The following is a 16,573-nucleotide window of genomic DNA, read 5'->3' as shown; positions in this document are numbered from 1 at the left end:
GGACATTTATCATAGTAGTCTGAGATCTAGAATGTAAAGCGACACTTTCCCATAAGACAAACTAAAGACATTTTGGTATTTTATCAATAATCCAGTGTGTGTAGGTGTGTAGATTTTCTAAGAGTACATGATCATTTCTCTAATTATTAAAAAGGGTTTTTCCTCAATTTCTTTCAAAACAGTTTCATATGGAATTAAAAGTAGACACCTTCATGCCTAGACTAATTGGTCCAGTATCTTGTACATACTGGTGGCTAACATAATCTTAATAGCATCTTAGAACTTTGACCCTTCATAGAATCAAGTTTCTTTCTTGTCATGAGTTACATGCTTAAAGTGACTCTGTAACATGAAATCACATGATTAGAAAACAGAGTGGGTAGAAGTATTTTTGATCAAATTAACACAGAGAAGCTACTTTTAGACTGTGGATCTGAGATCCAAGCGTAGTCCATAGTTCGGCCTCTTTCTATTCTGTTTTGTCACCTGTTATAAAAGATGACTTATGAGATCCTTATAAATTGGACATGACTTCTGCCCATTGTAGGTTGGATATAAACGCCTTTGCTGCCAGCTATTAAACAACAACTTTCCAGGGAATCCAAGGTTTGTGTGAATGAATAACAGCCAAACTAAACCATGTTTTTTGTCCTGCTCTACTGAAAAAAAACTGAAGTATAAATCATAAATAGATTGGACCTTTCAGGACGAGGCAAGTCATCCCAAATCTGAAAGCTGTTTAATAAATCTGTCCTTAGAATTTGGGTGCTAATAACTAGTACCATGCCTAAAAATCATTGCAATTAATCAAGTTGGGAGCAGTGGTGGTGCAAAAATTAGTTGATATGGATTGACCTGAAGGTAACATACTTAACCTTCACTATGTTCTCAATTACCTAGGAAAGCAGACTATAGAAAACCAGAAAAGAAAACTTTTCTATTTTCAGTAACACTGAGGCACAGACTCAGAATCCACAAGGTAACTAGAGCTATAAATAGCAATTATAAGGACAAAATGAAAGAATACAGGTTTCATTCTCCAGGTGCTTCACTTTTCCTAAAATCTTGACATGTCTGAGCCTCTTCTATTTAAGGATGAATTTAGCACACAACGAAAATCTCAAAAAATGGGTGCCAAGTGGACCACAAAGGATTGATAAAAGGGCTTAATGTATTTCCCAAGTTTTTAAATTAGGACATAAAAGCCGTTTTTCAAGACTCTACTCCACATCAGTTACTTGTCTCCTTAATGCAACACCCACCCCCAATGGAATATAATTTGAGTAGTGTATTGTATGTTGGGATGCATAATGATTATGACTCAAAGAAAAATATCTAGTACATTCTAGAGGTTTTGTAGAAGCCGCTGTGAAACAAAGAATTTGAAATAAACACTTATAAAATACAAAAATAAAAAACCAGGTTTTTTTTCCTTCAAATTCCTGGTTTAATAAGGACGTGTTTATTTTGAGAAAAAAGGTCCCAAACATCAGGCTGTTCACAAAAATAACCCACAGTATCAACTTTAGAAAACAAATCTTAAGACTATTACACTAATTATTTTCCTAGAGGATGCATTTGACATGCCAACTCTCGTTCACAAAAATACATTGTTACATTTGTGTTGAACAGCCCCACACAGCACGCTCATGTGGGGTATAACACACATACCTCTAACTCAAAGCTGCTCTCAGGTGCTACTCAACTAATGAGACTGACTTTGCAGGTAGGGAAGCAACTAACTACTGAACTTATGTATGAATGGAAAGAACTGTACTCCCTGCATAACAACAGATTATTTTGGAGACAGTTGATAAAAACCATACATCCTTTTTATTGTTAAGTCATAAAGAGGTATCAAAATTAAAAGCAAAAATTACAGGGTAAGACTTAACATAACTACTGGGAGCATCAAAGGAAGTGAGAATGGGACTAGGCGCAAGGCAGTATGAATGAATGAACGTGGGAAGGGCCAGGATGGGGTAACAGTGAGCATGTGCTGAAGATACTAGGGGAGAGGATCTGGTGAAAATTTTGATCTTAGACAAGCGCCTAGGTAAAGAAATAATGGGACAAGATTCCTAAACCCCACTATGTGCTTAAGAGTCATCCTCGCCATTGGCGCTGTCTCTGTCATCCTCTCCTTCCTCAGCCTCTTTTTCATCATCCTTGATCAACTCCAGCTGTGAGAAACAGACACAAACAGGATGGAGTTAGAGGCACTCCATGTGTCCCTGCTCCCCCCTCCACCACCTCTTTCTCTCCTTTCCCGTGGTTTTCACCTGGTCATCCCCCCGATCTTCATTATCATCATCATCCAGTAGGTCCCCCTCCTCAGCAGAGTCATCTGCACCCCCCTCAGACTCCATCTTCACATTAGTCTCATCTTTCTTCAGGGAGCTGCTGCTCTGCTCCTCTTCTGACTTATCATTCTTCATCTCTACTGGGGATGAGAAGGACAAGTCTGTCTAGGGGCACGTAATGTCCACGGGACGTAGACAATCCCCTCTAACACTCAGAAGTGCAGCACAAGTCTAAATCCTCCCACAGGTGCCCTTCCCAATTCAGACTCCCCAAGGTTCACATTCAATTCCTTTATATCCCACTGTTCCAACCAGTATTTTCAACTATCTTAGGTAACTAACCCAACTCTACACAAAACAAGCAGCAGACCCATTTACCTCCTTGTTTGCTCTGTTCCTTTTCAATTTTTTCCAGGCTTTCCAGTAGAGAATCCACTTTTTGTTTTATCTGGGTCAATTCCTTCTTAATGGTCTGAAGGTCATCTCCTTTCACTTTTAATATAAACAAAACCCTGGATGAGCATCAAATGTACCAGAAGCTACCAGTTATCAAACACAGTCCCACTAGACTATACACCCGTAGGCAACAGGAGCCCCTTGGGGGGGGAAACGGGGCCAGTATCAGACGGTCACAATAATGGGCACCTTCAATCTTTTTGTTGGTAGCTGAAAACTGCAGCTCATGTGCCTACTCCCTTAGCAGTAGATTCTGACTTTTGTAGGCCAGATAAAGACCTCGATTCCTTTTTAAAGTATTTTCTGTACAGTTTTACTGGCTTCCATATTTCATAAACTGAACAGGTGCCTCGACTCTCTAAAGTCTGATAACTTTATTCAAATTACTGAGGATAGAAGGCAGTCTCGAGTTGGTCCCTCAATCACTATCTTCTCTTTCATTATTTTGATTATGCAGAGGCATTTGTACAAAAACGGAACACTATTAACTGCATTAATTCCCCTATTTCGACACACAAGAAATAGCAGAATCACAAAGCTGTAATAATAATACATACACTTTCCAGACTTGGAAGAAGATCCTCGCTGTCCACTCTTAGAATTGAAGCCACTTTTGCCCCTCCGTGAGGTGTTTCCTGAGACACGCTGGCGTTTGGAGGGCACCACAGCCCGAGCAATAGGAGGAGGAGGAGGAACACGTGCTGGGTAACTGTACATCCTATCGGGGAAATGGAAAACAGGATTCCTTTACCACGAAACCTAAGTCAGCAAGATCCAAACAATGACCTTACAAAATAATAAATTAATTTCCACTGTCTCTCAATCATTTCTTTTTTGCTAATTTAATTCAAAAGGCTAATAAAAACTTATCCTTTTTGAAATTTTTAACACCATAGGTACTTTTCTTTAAGGAAATAGTACATACATATACACAAATATATCCAATGATATTGCTGGTTGGCCTTAAAAGGTTCCTCTGAACTATGGCAGTATTAATAAAGCATTTTTAAAATAATGAATGGCCTTTAGCTTGACCTTATTCTTTTCATATATATGCTACAATGAACAATTTATATAAACCAAAGACAGTACTCAAAAAGGGACTGCATTTAACTGGGTCTGCAAACAGAGGTACGTATTTATTTTTAGCTAAATCCCTGATCTTTTTCACCCACAGAAGCATACAAAATCATCACTACTAATGATATTAGGTTGAACCATATAAACTCGCCAACCATTTTGGGCCTGCAAAAACAACCATTTCATATGTATTAGCCGGGTGTAAAATAACACTACCAATTCTAACATTTAAGCATAAGCTCCACTCAGAGCTCCAACAGGGCAGAGAATATTGTCTATTTTGTTCACGATTCACTACTGTGTAAACTCACTACCCAGCACACATATAGCTCTCAAAAATCACTGGTTGCTCAACTGCCGCTTCCATTCATTGGATAAGTATCCAGTGATTACTAAAGAGACAAAGTGATGGTATTCTCTGAAAATTCAAAATAACAAAAACTTCTTACATGGACATCAGTTCTAGAAAGTCTCTTGGCAGCAGCCTAAGATGGTAAGTCACCCCAGCAGGGGAAAATAACAACTTATAATTCTACCTCTGCACCTTTGTAGCAACTAACTTAACTCCAAGAACCAGGTATTCTTCTATTAATAAACCCACCAACTACTGCTCTAACTTCAAAGGATTTAAGGAACAAATGTAATGTATTACACATTGAAATTTTATAATTCATATATAATATGATGTTGAGTCTCCTTATATATCTTATTACTGGCTAATCTTCTATATAACATTATCCCCAACCCTCCTGACAATGAAAACACTGATTTTACAGGCTCTCATAAAAATCATTCTACTCAACCCAACTTAACCAAAACTGTTTCCATCCTATTTTAACAAGATCATATCTTGTCTTTTCCTACTATGGCAGCAACATTTTCCTTTCTTTCCTAAGAGCATAGATACACTGCTAAACAAGTGGGGGAATGACTTACTAGTCTTCACTTAGCAGTTTTTAGTCGTTGACCACCCACCACCTTCCCTCTTAAAACACAATAATTGATTTGTCATGTGCCAAAGAATCAACGATGTGATAACAGTAAAGTGCTCATATTATGTCCTTGTTTTAAGCCACAATAAGGAACACTTTTAAGTTTGAGTCCAGGAAATAAGTTTCCTAAGTATAATGATTCAGATACTATGAAATATCAGCGTTCAGAAACTATTCTCCTTTGTTCATGAAGATACATATAAAATTATTTCTGGAGGTAAATGAAAAATGAGTTACCCGTATCTTTGGGCATGAAACAGCTCATGCCCCAACAGAGATCTAACTTACCTTCCAACCCACTAGCTCTGACTGGCACCAATACCCAAACCAATGAGCTAGTCCTTCCAGGTTTCCTGTATTTCATGGTACTGGAATTTCCTTTTGAACCCTACTATTTAATTTGACCCAGGTAAATAGTCATGATGAAAATGAGGCAAGAAATGCACTTTGTTTTGAATCTGTGCAATGACCCCACAAACACAAATGGGAGTCAAATGCTCTAGTTCTTGGAAGAAAAATATATTTAAAAAGATCAACTGGTAATCCTAAAGGGCGTTTAGTGCCATAGAACTTAACTGCTGCTCAAGCAAAAATGGACTCTCAAAAAACTCACAAAGATTCCTTCAAAGAAGTTTCAGTTGATCTTTCCTTGAAAAATGCCCAAGCGCATGGTTGTTACGAGAAAAAGCACACCTATTGTGATAACAAGGGATAGGAAATTGGAATCTCAGTATGACAGCTTCAAGAATCAGCTACCGTGTTTCCCTGAAAATAAAGACCTAGCCAGACAATCTGCTCTAATGCATCTTTTGAAGCAAAAATTAATATAAGCCCAGTCTTATTTTACTATAAGACCTGGTATAACAAAATATATAAAACAAAACATAAGGGCCGGCCCGGTGGCTCAGGTGGTTAGAGCTCCATGCTCCTAACTCCAAAGGCTGCCGGTTCGATTTCCACATGGGCCACTGGGCTCTCCACCACAAGGTTGCCGGTTCAACTCCTGGAGTCCCACAAGGGATGGTGGGCTCCGCCCCCTGCAACTAAGATTGAACAGGGCACCTTGAGCTGAGCTGCCTCCCGGATGGCTGTTTGTTGGAGCACAGGCTCTCAACTACAAGGTTGTCAGTTCAATTCCTCGAGTCCTGCAGGGAATGGTGGGCAGCGCCCCCTGCAACGAGCAACGGCAACTGGACCTGGAGCTGAGCTGCGCCCTCCACAACTAAGATTGAAAGGACAACAACTTGACTTGGAAAAACGTCCTGGAAGTACACACTGTTCCTCAATAAAGTCCTGTTCCCCTTCCCCAATAAAAATCTTTTAAAAAAAAAATAATACCGATAAACTGATGAAGCCCAAGTCACTAAAAATCTTCATGAAAGTTTCATTATAACCAAAGGAACAAACACTTAAGACTGAAAGAATGATGACTGCACCCTAAATCAGAAATCTGGACACTAAGTGTTGATAATAAAATCTAGTCAGAATAAAGGTAATTAAAATACCATTAAAAAGAATACCATTTTAAAGAAATTAAAACATTTCTGAACACACATTAGCTAATAATCTCAACAGATAAGACGAAGGACCTCTATTAATCTCCAAGCTAAAACATAAGCATCACAAGGCATTTTTTAAAAATAAAGGTTTTCAAAGGCAAGCTTCTTAAATGATTAGATGCAACATAATGATCTTTGTTGGGTCTCAAAAATAGAGTCTAATAATCATTACCAAAGTAGAAACAATTAGAATACATTAGGAAAAATATGTATTCTTCTGAATTCATTTATTTAATGTACAATAGATGTTCCCTGTATTAAAAATTTGATATTAAAAATAATTTTAAGCATATTATCAAATAGGTAATTCAGGAAACCGACTAGTTGTCAGATATTGTTGCCCACAAAAAGTAAACAGCACAACATGAAATAACTTGTAGGTGAGAGCAATCTAGTAAGATTACTTCCCCCCCGAATAATTTTATCAAATTCGGCTTACACATGCAATCCCATTATAATTTCATTAAAGTGTTAGGAGGTATCATCTTATTTCGCTTCGTTCTTTTTTATCTACAATGGAAAATTTTCAAGATGAATTTTATTCCGGCTTGCCTTTGATTTTCCTAGAAAAGGAGCTTATTTTCCAGCCTGATATTTGAGCTTTAGAATGTCTGAAATCCCTGAAATTGCTAAAATTCTGTGAATGCACTCATTCACAAAAAGTTAATAAGCACTGATCCAGAAACAAAAGGATATACCCTTCTATATGAGCTAATCAGGACCAAATCTAGAATACTATGTGCTCATTTCTGAGAAACGTGCTTTATATTTAGAAAGGTGCAGAGAAAAACTGGTACAAACCCATGTTACACAAACTGATTTTAAGAAAGATAAACAAGATCCCAATGAATAAATCAGTAAAATGTAGTTTGTGAGACATATACACAGAGAACCATGGAAAACAATGTGACACAATTGTAAAAAATATGAATTTTAAGAGCCAAAAGAGCACGTCTTTCCAACCCAGCTCCATTCATTTATAATAAACCCCCAAATGAAGACAGAGCCCTGCCCCAAATTCTGTAGCCACCAGGACTACCTGTAGATGAAACCAGCGTACTAACAATTCACTTGAGTTTAAATTAAACCAAAGCACTGAGTGAAGATCTGCTACTATAATTGTTTTATAAAAGTTTGGTTCCTGCCAGTGTGCTCCAACTGGTGACAATCTACAACTTCAACTATAGGTTTCCTAACATTATCACCCAGAATAAACCTTCAGAACACACCTTATGTAATATTCTTCTGTATTTTGTAGAAAAGAACTTTATTTGTCTATCTTTGGCCTTGTGTGGATTGAAGCTAAGCAGTTATATTGCATGAGCAGAATATCAGCTAATGATATTCATGAATACCAGAATTTCTAAAACTGTTCAAGAATTAAGGCCTTCAACACCTGGTATGTTTCAACAATACAAAATGTATTTCTGGATATTTCTTTCTCGGTCTTTATAAAAGCTTCTGTAAAACCATGTTTGGATGATTTAGGTAACTATTTTCCAATCTTTTTTGAAACTACCAAAACATTTTCACTTTCCATTGAAGTATATAGGTGGTACAACCCCTCAGTAGACTTTTTAAATCTTGTCATCTCTTTTAATGTGGTAATTAACACAATGAAATTATCTTAAATGTATTAAGGATAATACAAAATTCATTTTAACATAAAAAAAGTTATTAATAGGCCCCAAATTTCAGAGTTCACCCTAATGTAATTTTTATAGTATTTCGTTAAATTTCAAATCTTTATTTTACAACTACTGCCTTTGCTTTAATTATGTAAGAAAAAAATGTGCCAACATGACAATGTAACATGTTGAATTCATATTTACATCAAAATATAAATATGAAACTCATCCAAAAAGTGCCACAAAACCCCCATTTTCATGATATAGTTGGAATTCTTGTTTTGGTGCTTAAAAATAAATCATCTGGTTTAATTTGTATAAATTGTGTTTGTCTCTAAATGTTATTTGGGGGTAACTCCTTCACAAACATGCTGCCATGGTGAGTCTGGGGGAAGCCAAACTGGATACAACTGTTAATTTACACTTGTTTTGCTAATGTAATTTATGGAGAGTGCCAAATCCCAAGGTAAATTTGCATAGTCGCACTTTATGGTCCTTAATTTTCTTCCTGTTGCCTTTATCCAATGGTCCATTAAGGCTACAGATTATCTGTATGACACTTAAAATTGAAAACAGCAAGCACTGCTCTTTTTTATTACTTACTAAATGATAAGGGGAACTAAATAAACCAGCATGATATTCAGGATTATTCAATATACACGGGCACTCAAACTATTAAATTATAAAGCAAAAACAACTTTGTAACTAAAAAAAAAATATGGAAACGGGTTATTACTACCCTTGGTAGCTTTAAGAACCTTTCCCAAGAACAAAGATTAAAAGAGCAGGAATCAATAGCTCCTGTAGATGTAGAACCAAAGGTGCCAATTACCAATTAGTTCCGCAATCTTCTTTCAGCCAAGAATTGTTGGTATTAGTACTGAGGGGTTATTTTTGCAAATTCAAAGAGACTTTGGGTTGAAAATTTATTTTTAGAACAGCTTTACAAGAAAGGGGAAAAAAAATGTAAATGGTAGATTCATTGGAGAGCTATGTTAACAAGAAACAAACTTCCAATTGTTTCATTGGCAACAATTCACCCCAAAATTTTCTAAAACAAAAAATAATCTGGGTGGTAATATGCAAGGTGCTTTAAGTCCTAGATCAATCCTTTCAGAAAGGGAACTGGATCCAAGACTATGTTAAGAAGCATAATTTTTAATTCCTGGCTTTGCTTCTGTTCATAAAGCTTTCCATTCAGGTGATAATCTCTTCCAAACTCCTCAATTTCCAAAGATTTATAACACTAATGATTTGTCACAATGTTCTCAACATACATCCTCCCAAATGTCAACTTTGGATCTTTTCTGAAGATAATGTCTTAAACTGTTACTGTGGACCAATTTTTATTTAAAAAAAAAAATCATAAAAGAGTATTTATGAAGAATATACATTAAGAACATGTAATATCATTCATTCCTATATTCTCATATGTTCATCAAGCCAGGTCAGAAGCGTCCATTTCTCTCGTTTCACTTACAATAAAAAATTTTTTAAGGTGCTGAGAAAACAGATTTTTAGTTGCCAGGGGATAGGGTGGAGGGAGAAGTTGACTTCAACAAAGGAACTTCTTGATTAAATTTTGGGAGATATGGAACTATTTGTATCTTAATTGTACGGGTAGGTACATGGCTATGCATGTCAAAATTGTACACCAAAAGCGTAAATCTTATTGTATGGAAAAAAGTTTTCTATACTGTCTCCAATTTCTATCTTTCCATTCTCTTCTCTTGAATCTCCTTGTCAAGTTTCTGCCCCCACCATTACCAAACCTACACTTGCCAAAGCCACCAATGTTCTCCATGTTGCTAAATCAAGTTCAGACACTTCTAAACTTTAATTTAAATTACCAAGGCTTGTCAATTCATCCCTCTACTCTTTTGACATATATTCACACAGCTTCCAGGACACTTCACACTTCTGGCTTTTCTCCAATTTTTTTCTTGGTGGCATCTCAATCATCTCTGCCCATTCCTCACCTCGCCATCCTTTAAAAGTAGTCATGCTCCAAGGATCTCTATTTTTATCTCCACTCATCTAGTATCAGAATTTGATGACCTATGAGCAGAAACAACTGCCTACTTAACATCTCTCAAAGTAGATGTCTAATAAGGAGCTTAAATTAGCATGCCCACAATGATTCACCCTAGTTCCTCTTAGGTTCTTCCCTTATCAGTGTCTGTAAATTTCAAGTCTCTAATTGTCCAGATCAAAACTTTGGTGACTTCTTTGATTTCTCTCTTGGGCTTCACATTGATCTGAAAGCAAATCTGTCTCTAATTAACTTCAAAATTCAACCACTTCTCACCACTCCCGCTTCCCTGGTCCCCCCACAAACGATTTACCCATCTGGATAATTTCATCAACCACTTTTCTATTCTCAAAGTAAGTAACCTTGTTAAAATACAATTAAGATCCTCACTCCTATGCTCAAAAATCTTCAATGATTTCCCATCTCATTCTGAGCAAAAGCTAAAGATACACAATGCCTTAATATGCTCTGTATGTGTTCAACCCATCCATCTATTCTTAAGTAATTTTTCACTATAGTACCCCTGGTACATACAACAATGCCTCATAATAAGATCTTAACAAATATTTGTTGAGAAAATAAATGACTTTCCTAAACTGGCTTTTAGGAAAGAATTTATCACAAATCACATTACTAACAACAGATAACAACCAAACCTGTCCTTATAGCTGGAAAACCAGGAGGACTAGTCTGCCTTTTTTCTAGTATAAAGACTAGTGGAAGTTTTACCTTAAGAAAATTAGACAAAAGTTAGTTGAATAATGTATCACAAAATTGAATTGTTTATCAAGTACTTATTACAAAATAAAAACCAGATCTTGCACCTATAACAGATGTGACCAGACTATCACAAGTCATGCTTACTGTGAGGAAATCACAAACACAAATTTCCATGGGTGAATTTCTATTATATTTTTGTACCCTAGTAATCTGTTCCCCTCACAAAACTCCACTTAATCTCACAGTAATAATACATTGATCATTGTAAATTAATAAAGGTCCTGAAAAAAAGTTTATTAGCCTGAAAAGTTAAATTCTATTCGGTACTTTATTTTTTGTGTTCCTTGGGTTAGTTATTAAAAGTGTATCAAAATAAAATCTTATCCTATTTATCAAAAGCATACCTTCTCTTTCCCTGAAAAATAACATTAGTTTCCTGGATAAGTCTTTCAATATTCCTTGCCATCTTTGTTCTAAACTGCTAGGTTCTCTAATTTCTTGCCTTAAGAGCATTCATTACAATTCTCATACTGAACATTATTCAAAATGCATTCACCCCATTAAGACTAACTTTGCCATATTCTAGGCCTGCACTGTCCAACTGAGTCACTAGCGACATGTGGCTAAATTGCATTGAAAAATTCAGTTTCTCAGTTGCACTAGTCACATTTCAAGTGCTAAACAGTCAAACGTGGGTAATGTCTACTATACTGACAGTGTAGATACAGAATATTTATATCATTATAGAAAGTTCTTTTGGACAGCATTGTTCTAGTTTGTTGTTTCCACAGACACCTATCTACTGCCTATATATAATTTTCAAAGAAAGCCTAGAATTCTGTACTTTTTCAGTCTATAACAAAACCATAATCCTTACAAATCAGCCAAATGTTCTTAGTATAAATTGATGTTACATATCTATGATCACAAAGCAGAATAGTTAAACTATAAAAAACTGAGACCAGTAATAAAACTTTAAAACTGTCCATATCAGATACCATATCCAGAGACATATCTAGAATATATGAAGAAGCCTTACACCTCAATAATGACAAAAAAAAAACCTAAAAATGGGCAAAGGACCTGAATATTTCTCCAAAGATAAACAAATAGCCAATGGGCACATGAATGTTCAACATCATACTTTTAAGAAAATGTAAATCAAAAATGACATCATAAAATTACTAATCCTCTAACTAGAATGGCTTAAATAAAAAAGATAATAAAACAAATACTGGCAAGGATGTGGAGCGATTGGAACCTTCATACGTGTCTGATGGGAATGTAAAAGTGGTATAGCTGCACTGGAAGACAGTCTGGCAGTTCCTGAAGGCTAAACATAGAATTCTTGTGAGACCTCACATCTCTACTCCTAGGCACATACTAGGAGAAATGAATATATATGCCCATGCAAAAACGTATATACACATGTTCACAGCATTATTCAAAAGGTGGAAACATCTCAAATGTCAAATAACGGATGAATAACAAAAATGTGGTTAATATCCACTCTATGGGACATAATTCAGCAGTAAAAAGGAATGAAGCACTAATACACAGTAGAACATGGATGAACTGTGAAATATTCTAAGCGGAAGAAATCAGTCATAAAAGACACAGACTGTGATTCTACTGATATGAAATGTCCAGAATAGGCAAATCTACAGATAGAAAGTGGATTTGCGGTTGCTGGGCCTGGGGAAAAAATAGGGAATGACTGCTAATAAGGTGATGGAATGTTCTAAGATTAGATCATGGCCATGACTGTACAACTCTGAATATAAAAAATTAAATTGTATACTTTATAATGAATTTTATAGTATGTGAATTATATCTCAATAAAACTATGTTTTAAAAAGGGATGAGAGAATGTCCTCTTAAAACAGCAAAGACTACCTTTTGGACTAGATAATAAAATCACTATACCACTTAATTCAAAGTCATATGGCAGGTTCTCTGATCCGGGTTCAAAATAAATGCATATTTATTATTTACCCTTCAAAAACTCTCAACTACTCAACAAGAGTCCAAAAAACAACCCTAAGTAAAATAAAGATTATTGCCAAAAGTTTAACTCCAATAAATATCAAGTTCATGTTGAAAGTGTGTTTTTACTAATCTGTGTCCTCATCTAAAATCCTCCTGGTAACTATAACATGATCAGATTCCCACAAGAAAGATACAACCAACAGAAGGACTCTGGGCAAATACATTATTTCCTTATATATCTAAAAGGTCATTTTAGGTGATACCTAAAACGATCTCTCTTAGCTTTTCCAAGTAGCCAAGAACCCTCTTGTTCTCTGAAATCACATGCCCTCCCAAGCAGGTAGTCTCACCCAATTCTCCAAAACGTAAGTATTTCATGTACTGTCCCTTTGTACACACATACATACATACATAAATACATACATACCCACCCACACCCATCTCTTAGGTCCAGAGCTACGCAGGAATATTAGAAAAATGGAAAAAAAGGAGGGAGGCAAGATGACAGCTCCTCTAGCCCCCCTTGAGGCATAAGTTTTGACACACCACTTCTGGTATTGAAGATACCTGCCTTTCCATTGGATGGCACTTGACAGCAGCATTCACGGTATTTTGTGATCACAATGGAAAGGCTGTGTGTCACACATCGCTTCTGGTACGGCACTTTCTGCCAAATAAAAAATTATGGTGTGTCCTCACCTACCTTATTCACCGGCTCTAACACAGTTTGACTTCTGGTTCTTCCCCAAAGTCAAAATGACCATGAAAGGTAAATGTTTTGAATCAATTCAGGACATGGAGGCAGGTGCAACAGCACAGCCAAAGATACAAAGAGGACTTTCAGAACTGCCTCAGAAAGAGACAAGAACGGGATAACTGTGTTCAAAAAGAGGGGGGTATTTTGAGAGGGATTAATGGCAATGTGTCTTTTACTGTAATAAATTTTCATTTAAACATTCACCATTTTTGATCACCCCTCGTACTTCTCTCTCCACAAAGCACCTACTTTCATAACTTTAAGCAAATAAATCACAAGACCAGTCTGCCCTACTATTCTAACATTTACAGTGGTAACTGCTTACATCGTTTTGTCCCTCCATTTTCTTTTCTAGCCATTGGGTTATTTCTAAGATATCTCTGCATACAGGACACAACTCCTTAATATGCCATACAAAGCACTTTACAACCAACATTCTTTTTAATCGCAGCTGGCTGTTTCCCCAAATACACCAGAGATATTCACAACACGGAATCTTTATTGGAGCTGCACCCTCACCCTACCTGCCTAAAAACCTCCTACTTATTATCAAGGAAAGTTCAAATACAGCCCTTTGTGAAACCAAACGGGGCTCTTTAAATCTTAACTGGGGAGCAAAGGGCAACACATTTCATCTTTTTGTAAGAATCCTGTACAATGCAGGATACATAGGAGCCCCTGTTAATTCTAATCATGGTTTGCTGGCATATTTACTTAATGTACTACCTATTAATTATACAGCTTTCTAATGATCAATAATTTCAAAAGCAAATGAATGAAAATCAATGTGGAAAATATTTGAAATAAATTATAGAAATTAGTTTAAGAACTTGAAAAAGAAATCATTGCAAAGTATTTCAAAAGAACTGCTCACACAAATAAAGTCCTCTCGCAAGAACTCCTCCAGCAACAATTTTCCTAGAAGCAACAAGATTCTCAACAGGACACAAACGGAAGTAGATCTTTGTCAGGATCTTACAGGCATATCAGACTTTCATTGTTGACAAATAAGGTTTTGCATATAAAGGTGACTTACACAATGCCCTAGTTTTCTACATAGACTTCCATGAATATTCATCCTAAAAGAAAAAGCTGCTATGGGGCTTATTTTCCTACCAGAAAAAAAATGTGTTATAAAGAATCTTTTCGTAATTATAAACTATCTGTGACAGAGTTTACAGCATATTAGAAACAGTTGACAGTGCATCAGTGTCAGATATTAATGGTATTTTCACATCAACAATTTATATTAAATTCATCTAAGAACTTCCACACCTACAATATTAGCAATGGGCTTAAAAATTAGAATAACAAATTCTGTAAGAACAAGATGGCAATAGCAAAAATTTGCACTAAAAAGTCTTTCAACCTAAGGTGATCTTTAATGACTGCAGTTGAACAGTTCTTAAACATCCAACCAATGAAAATCAGTAACCTTACAGCAGTGGAGGCAGCAGCATTAAGGCCACAGAATCCAATCCTTTATTGTTTCCTTCTCAGAAGAAGGCGTATGAAAACATAAGACTCATCAAATATATGGTGATGGAAAGAGAACTGACTCTGGGTGATGAACACACAATATGATATATATAGAGGATGTATTATAGAATTGTACACCTGAAATCTATTAACTTTACTAATAACTGTCAGCCCAATAAACTTTAATTTAAAAAAAAGACGCAGTTGTTTTTATCATTTGATTATCCTCCAGTTTTAAAGTACTTAGAATCTCCAGGATTTGATCGCTTAACACCCAGGAACACCCAAGCAAAAATACAAACCACTGTAATTCTCCTAACAAAACATCGATATCATCTATTTCCTGATATTTAAAATGCTTCCCCTTATAAAACACAGTGTCTACATTTCTAAAGTTGTATCAAGTCACGCTAACCAATGTCACCCCAATAGATTTAATAAAAAATATATATTTTAAAAAGTCAGGGCCAGCCCAGTGGCTCAGGAGGTTGGAGCTCCATGCTCGTAACTCCGAAGGTGCCGGTTCGATTCCCACATGGGCCAGTGGGCTCTCAACCACAAGGTTGCCAGTTCAAGTCCTCGAGTCCCGCAAGGGATGGTGGGCTCCGCCCCCTGCAACTAAAATTGAACAGGGATGGTGGGCTCCGACCCCTGCAACTAAGATTGAACACTGCACCTAGAGCTGAGCTGCAGCTGAGCTCCCAGATGGCTCAGTTGGTTGGAACGCATCCTCTCAACCACAAGGTTGCCAGTTCGATTCCTCGACTCCTGCAAGGGATGGTGGGCTGCGACCCCTGCAACTAGAAACGGCAACTGGAGCTGAGCTGCGCCCTCCACAACTAAGACTGAAAAGACAACAAACTTGACTTGGGGGAAAAAAAAAGTCCTGTTCTGAAATATTCTGGCCACTCTCCAACCCCACTATAGCAAAAGGAAAAAAAAAAAAAGGAAAGGAAGGATGGATTAAAAAAAACCCAGAACATAAGACATCAAGCCTTCTATAACCTAATTACCTACCCATAAACAGGAAATATAGGTGGCAGAAGAATGTGCTACCAAAATACAAAACACAACCTGGGAAATCAAGTCTGCAAAAACTGATGAGATTAAGGAATTATATTATTTTAAATATAAACGGTATTTTGGTTATGTTTATAAAAGCAGTCTTTATCTTCTACTGACATACTAGTCTTGTGTGTGTGTGTGTGTGTGTGTGTGTGTGTGTGTGTGTATGTGTATGAATTGAAATGTTCCATAATACAGAGTTTTTTAAAAAGTTGAAATAACTATTAAGAAGGACGTTTAGAAAACAAACACCAACCATCCTTCATTTCACTATGCATTAGAGTTTGGAAAACTTGACACACATAAATAAAGAACTAGTTAAGCTAGGGAAATTATTTCCTGGGGGGAGGGGTAGTAGAGTGTCCACAACTCCCTTCATTTTTATATTTAATATAGTGTCAACAAAATAATGCAGTCGTAACAATGTCAGTATTAAAAGGGTTAATAAATTAAAAATTGAGAAGTGTAATTTTAAATAACATTAGCATATAAGAAACAGTGGAGTTTGATAAT

The 16,573-nt window shown here is 36.3% G+C and overlaps 1 protein-coding gene across 11 annotated transcripts in view; it reads right to left on the bottom strand.

Moving 5' to 3' along the window:
* Window positions 1-1,814: 1,814 nt before the first annotated feature.
* HNRNPC (heterogeneous nuclear ribonucleoprotein C) overlaps window positions 1,815-16,573 on the bottom strand; it is a 50,798-nt gene continuing 36,039 nt past the window's right edge. For 8 of the 11 annotated variants that reach the window (XM_088797076.1, XM_088797081.1, XM_088797077.1 and 5 more), the window contains 4 exons: window positions 3,317-3,477; window positions 2,682-2,795; window positions 2,283-2,443; window positions 1,815-2,183 (listed from right to left, as the gene is read on the bottom strand). In XM_088797076.1, the coding sequence (XP_088653202.1) occupies window positions 2,100-2,183; window positions 2,283-2,443; window positions 2,682-2,795; window positions 3,317-3,477 (520 nt within the window). In that variant the 3' untranslated portion in view covers window positions 1,815-2,099. The remainder of the gene's footprint in view (window positions 2,184-2,282; window positions 2,444-2,681; window positions 2,796-3,316; window positions 3,478-16,573) is intronic. The other 3 variants (XM_088797079.1, XM_088797086.1, XM_088797080.1) reach the window with 1 other exon arrangement.

The sequence above is a fragment of the Rhinolophus sinicus genome, chromosome 3 (assembly GCF_057876585.1).
Source record: "Rhinolophus sinicus isolate RSI-liver-muscle chromosome 3, RSI-T2T, whole genome shotgun sequence".
Classification (NCBI taxonomy): Eukaryota; Metazoa; Chordata; class Mammalia; order Chiroptera; family Rhinolophidae; genus Rhinolophus; species Rhinolophus sinicus.
Note: the sequence above shows the minus strand (reverse complement) of the source record. Positions and strands in the feature narration are given on the sequence as shown.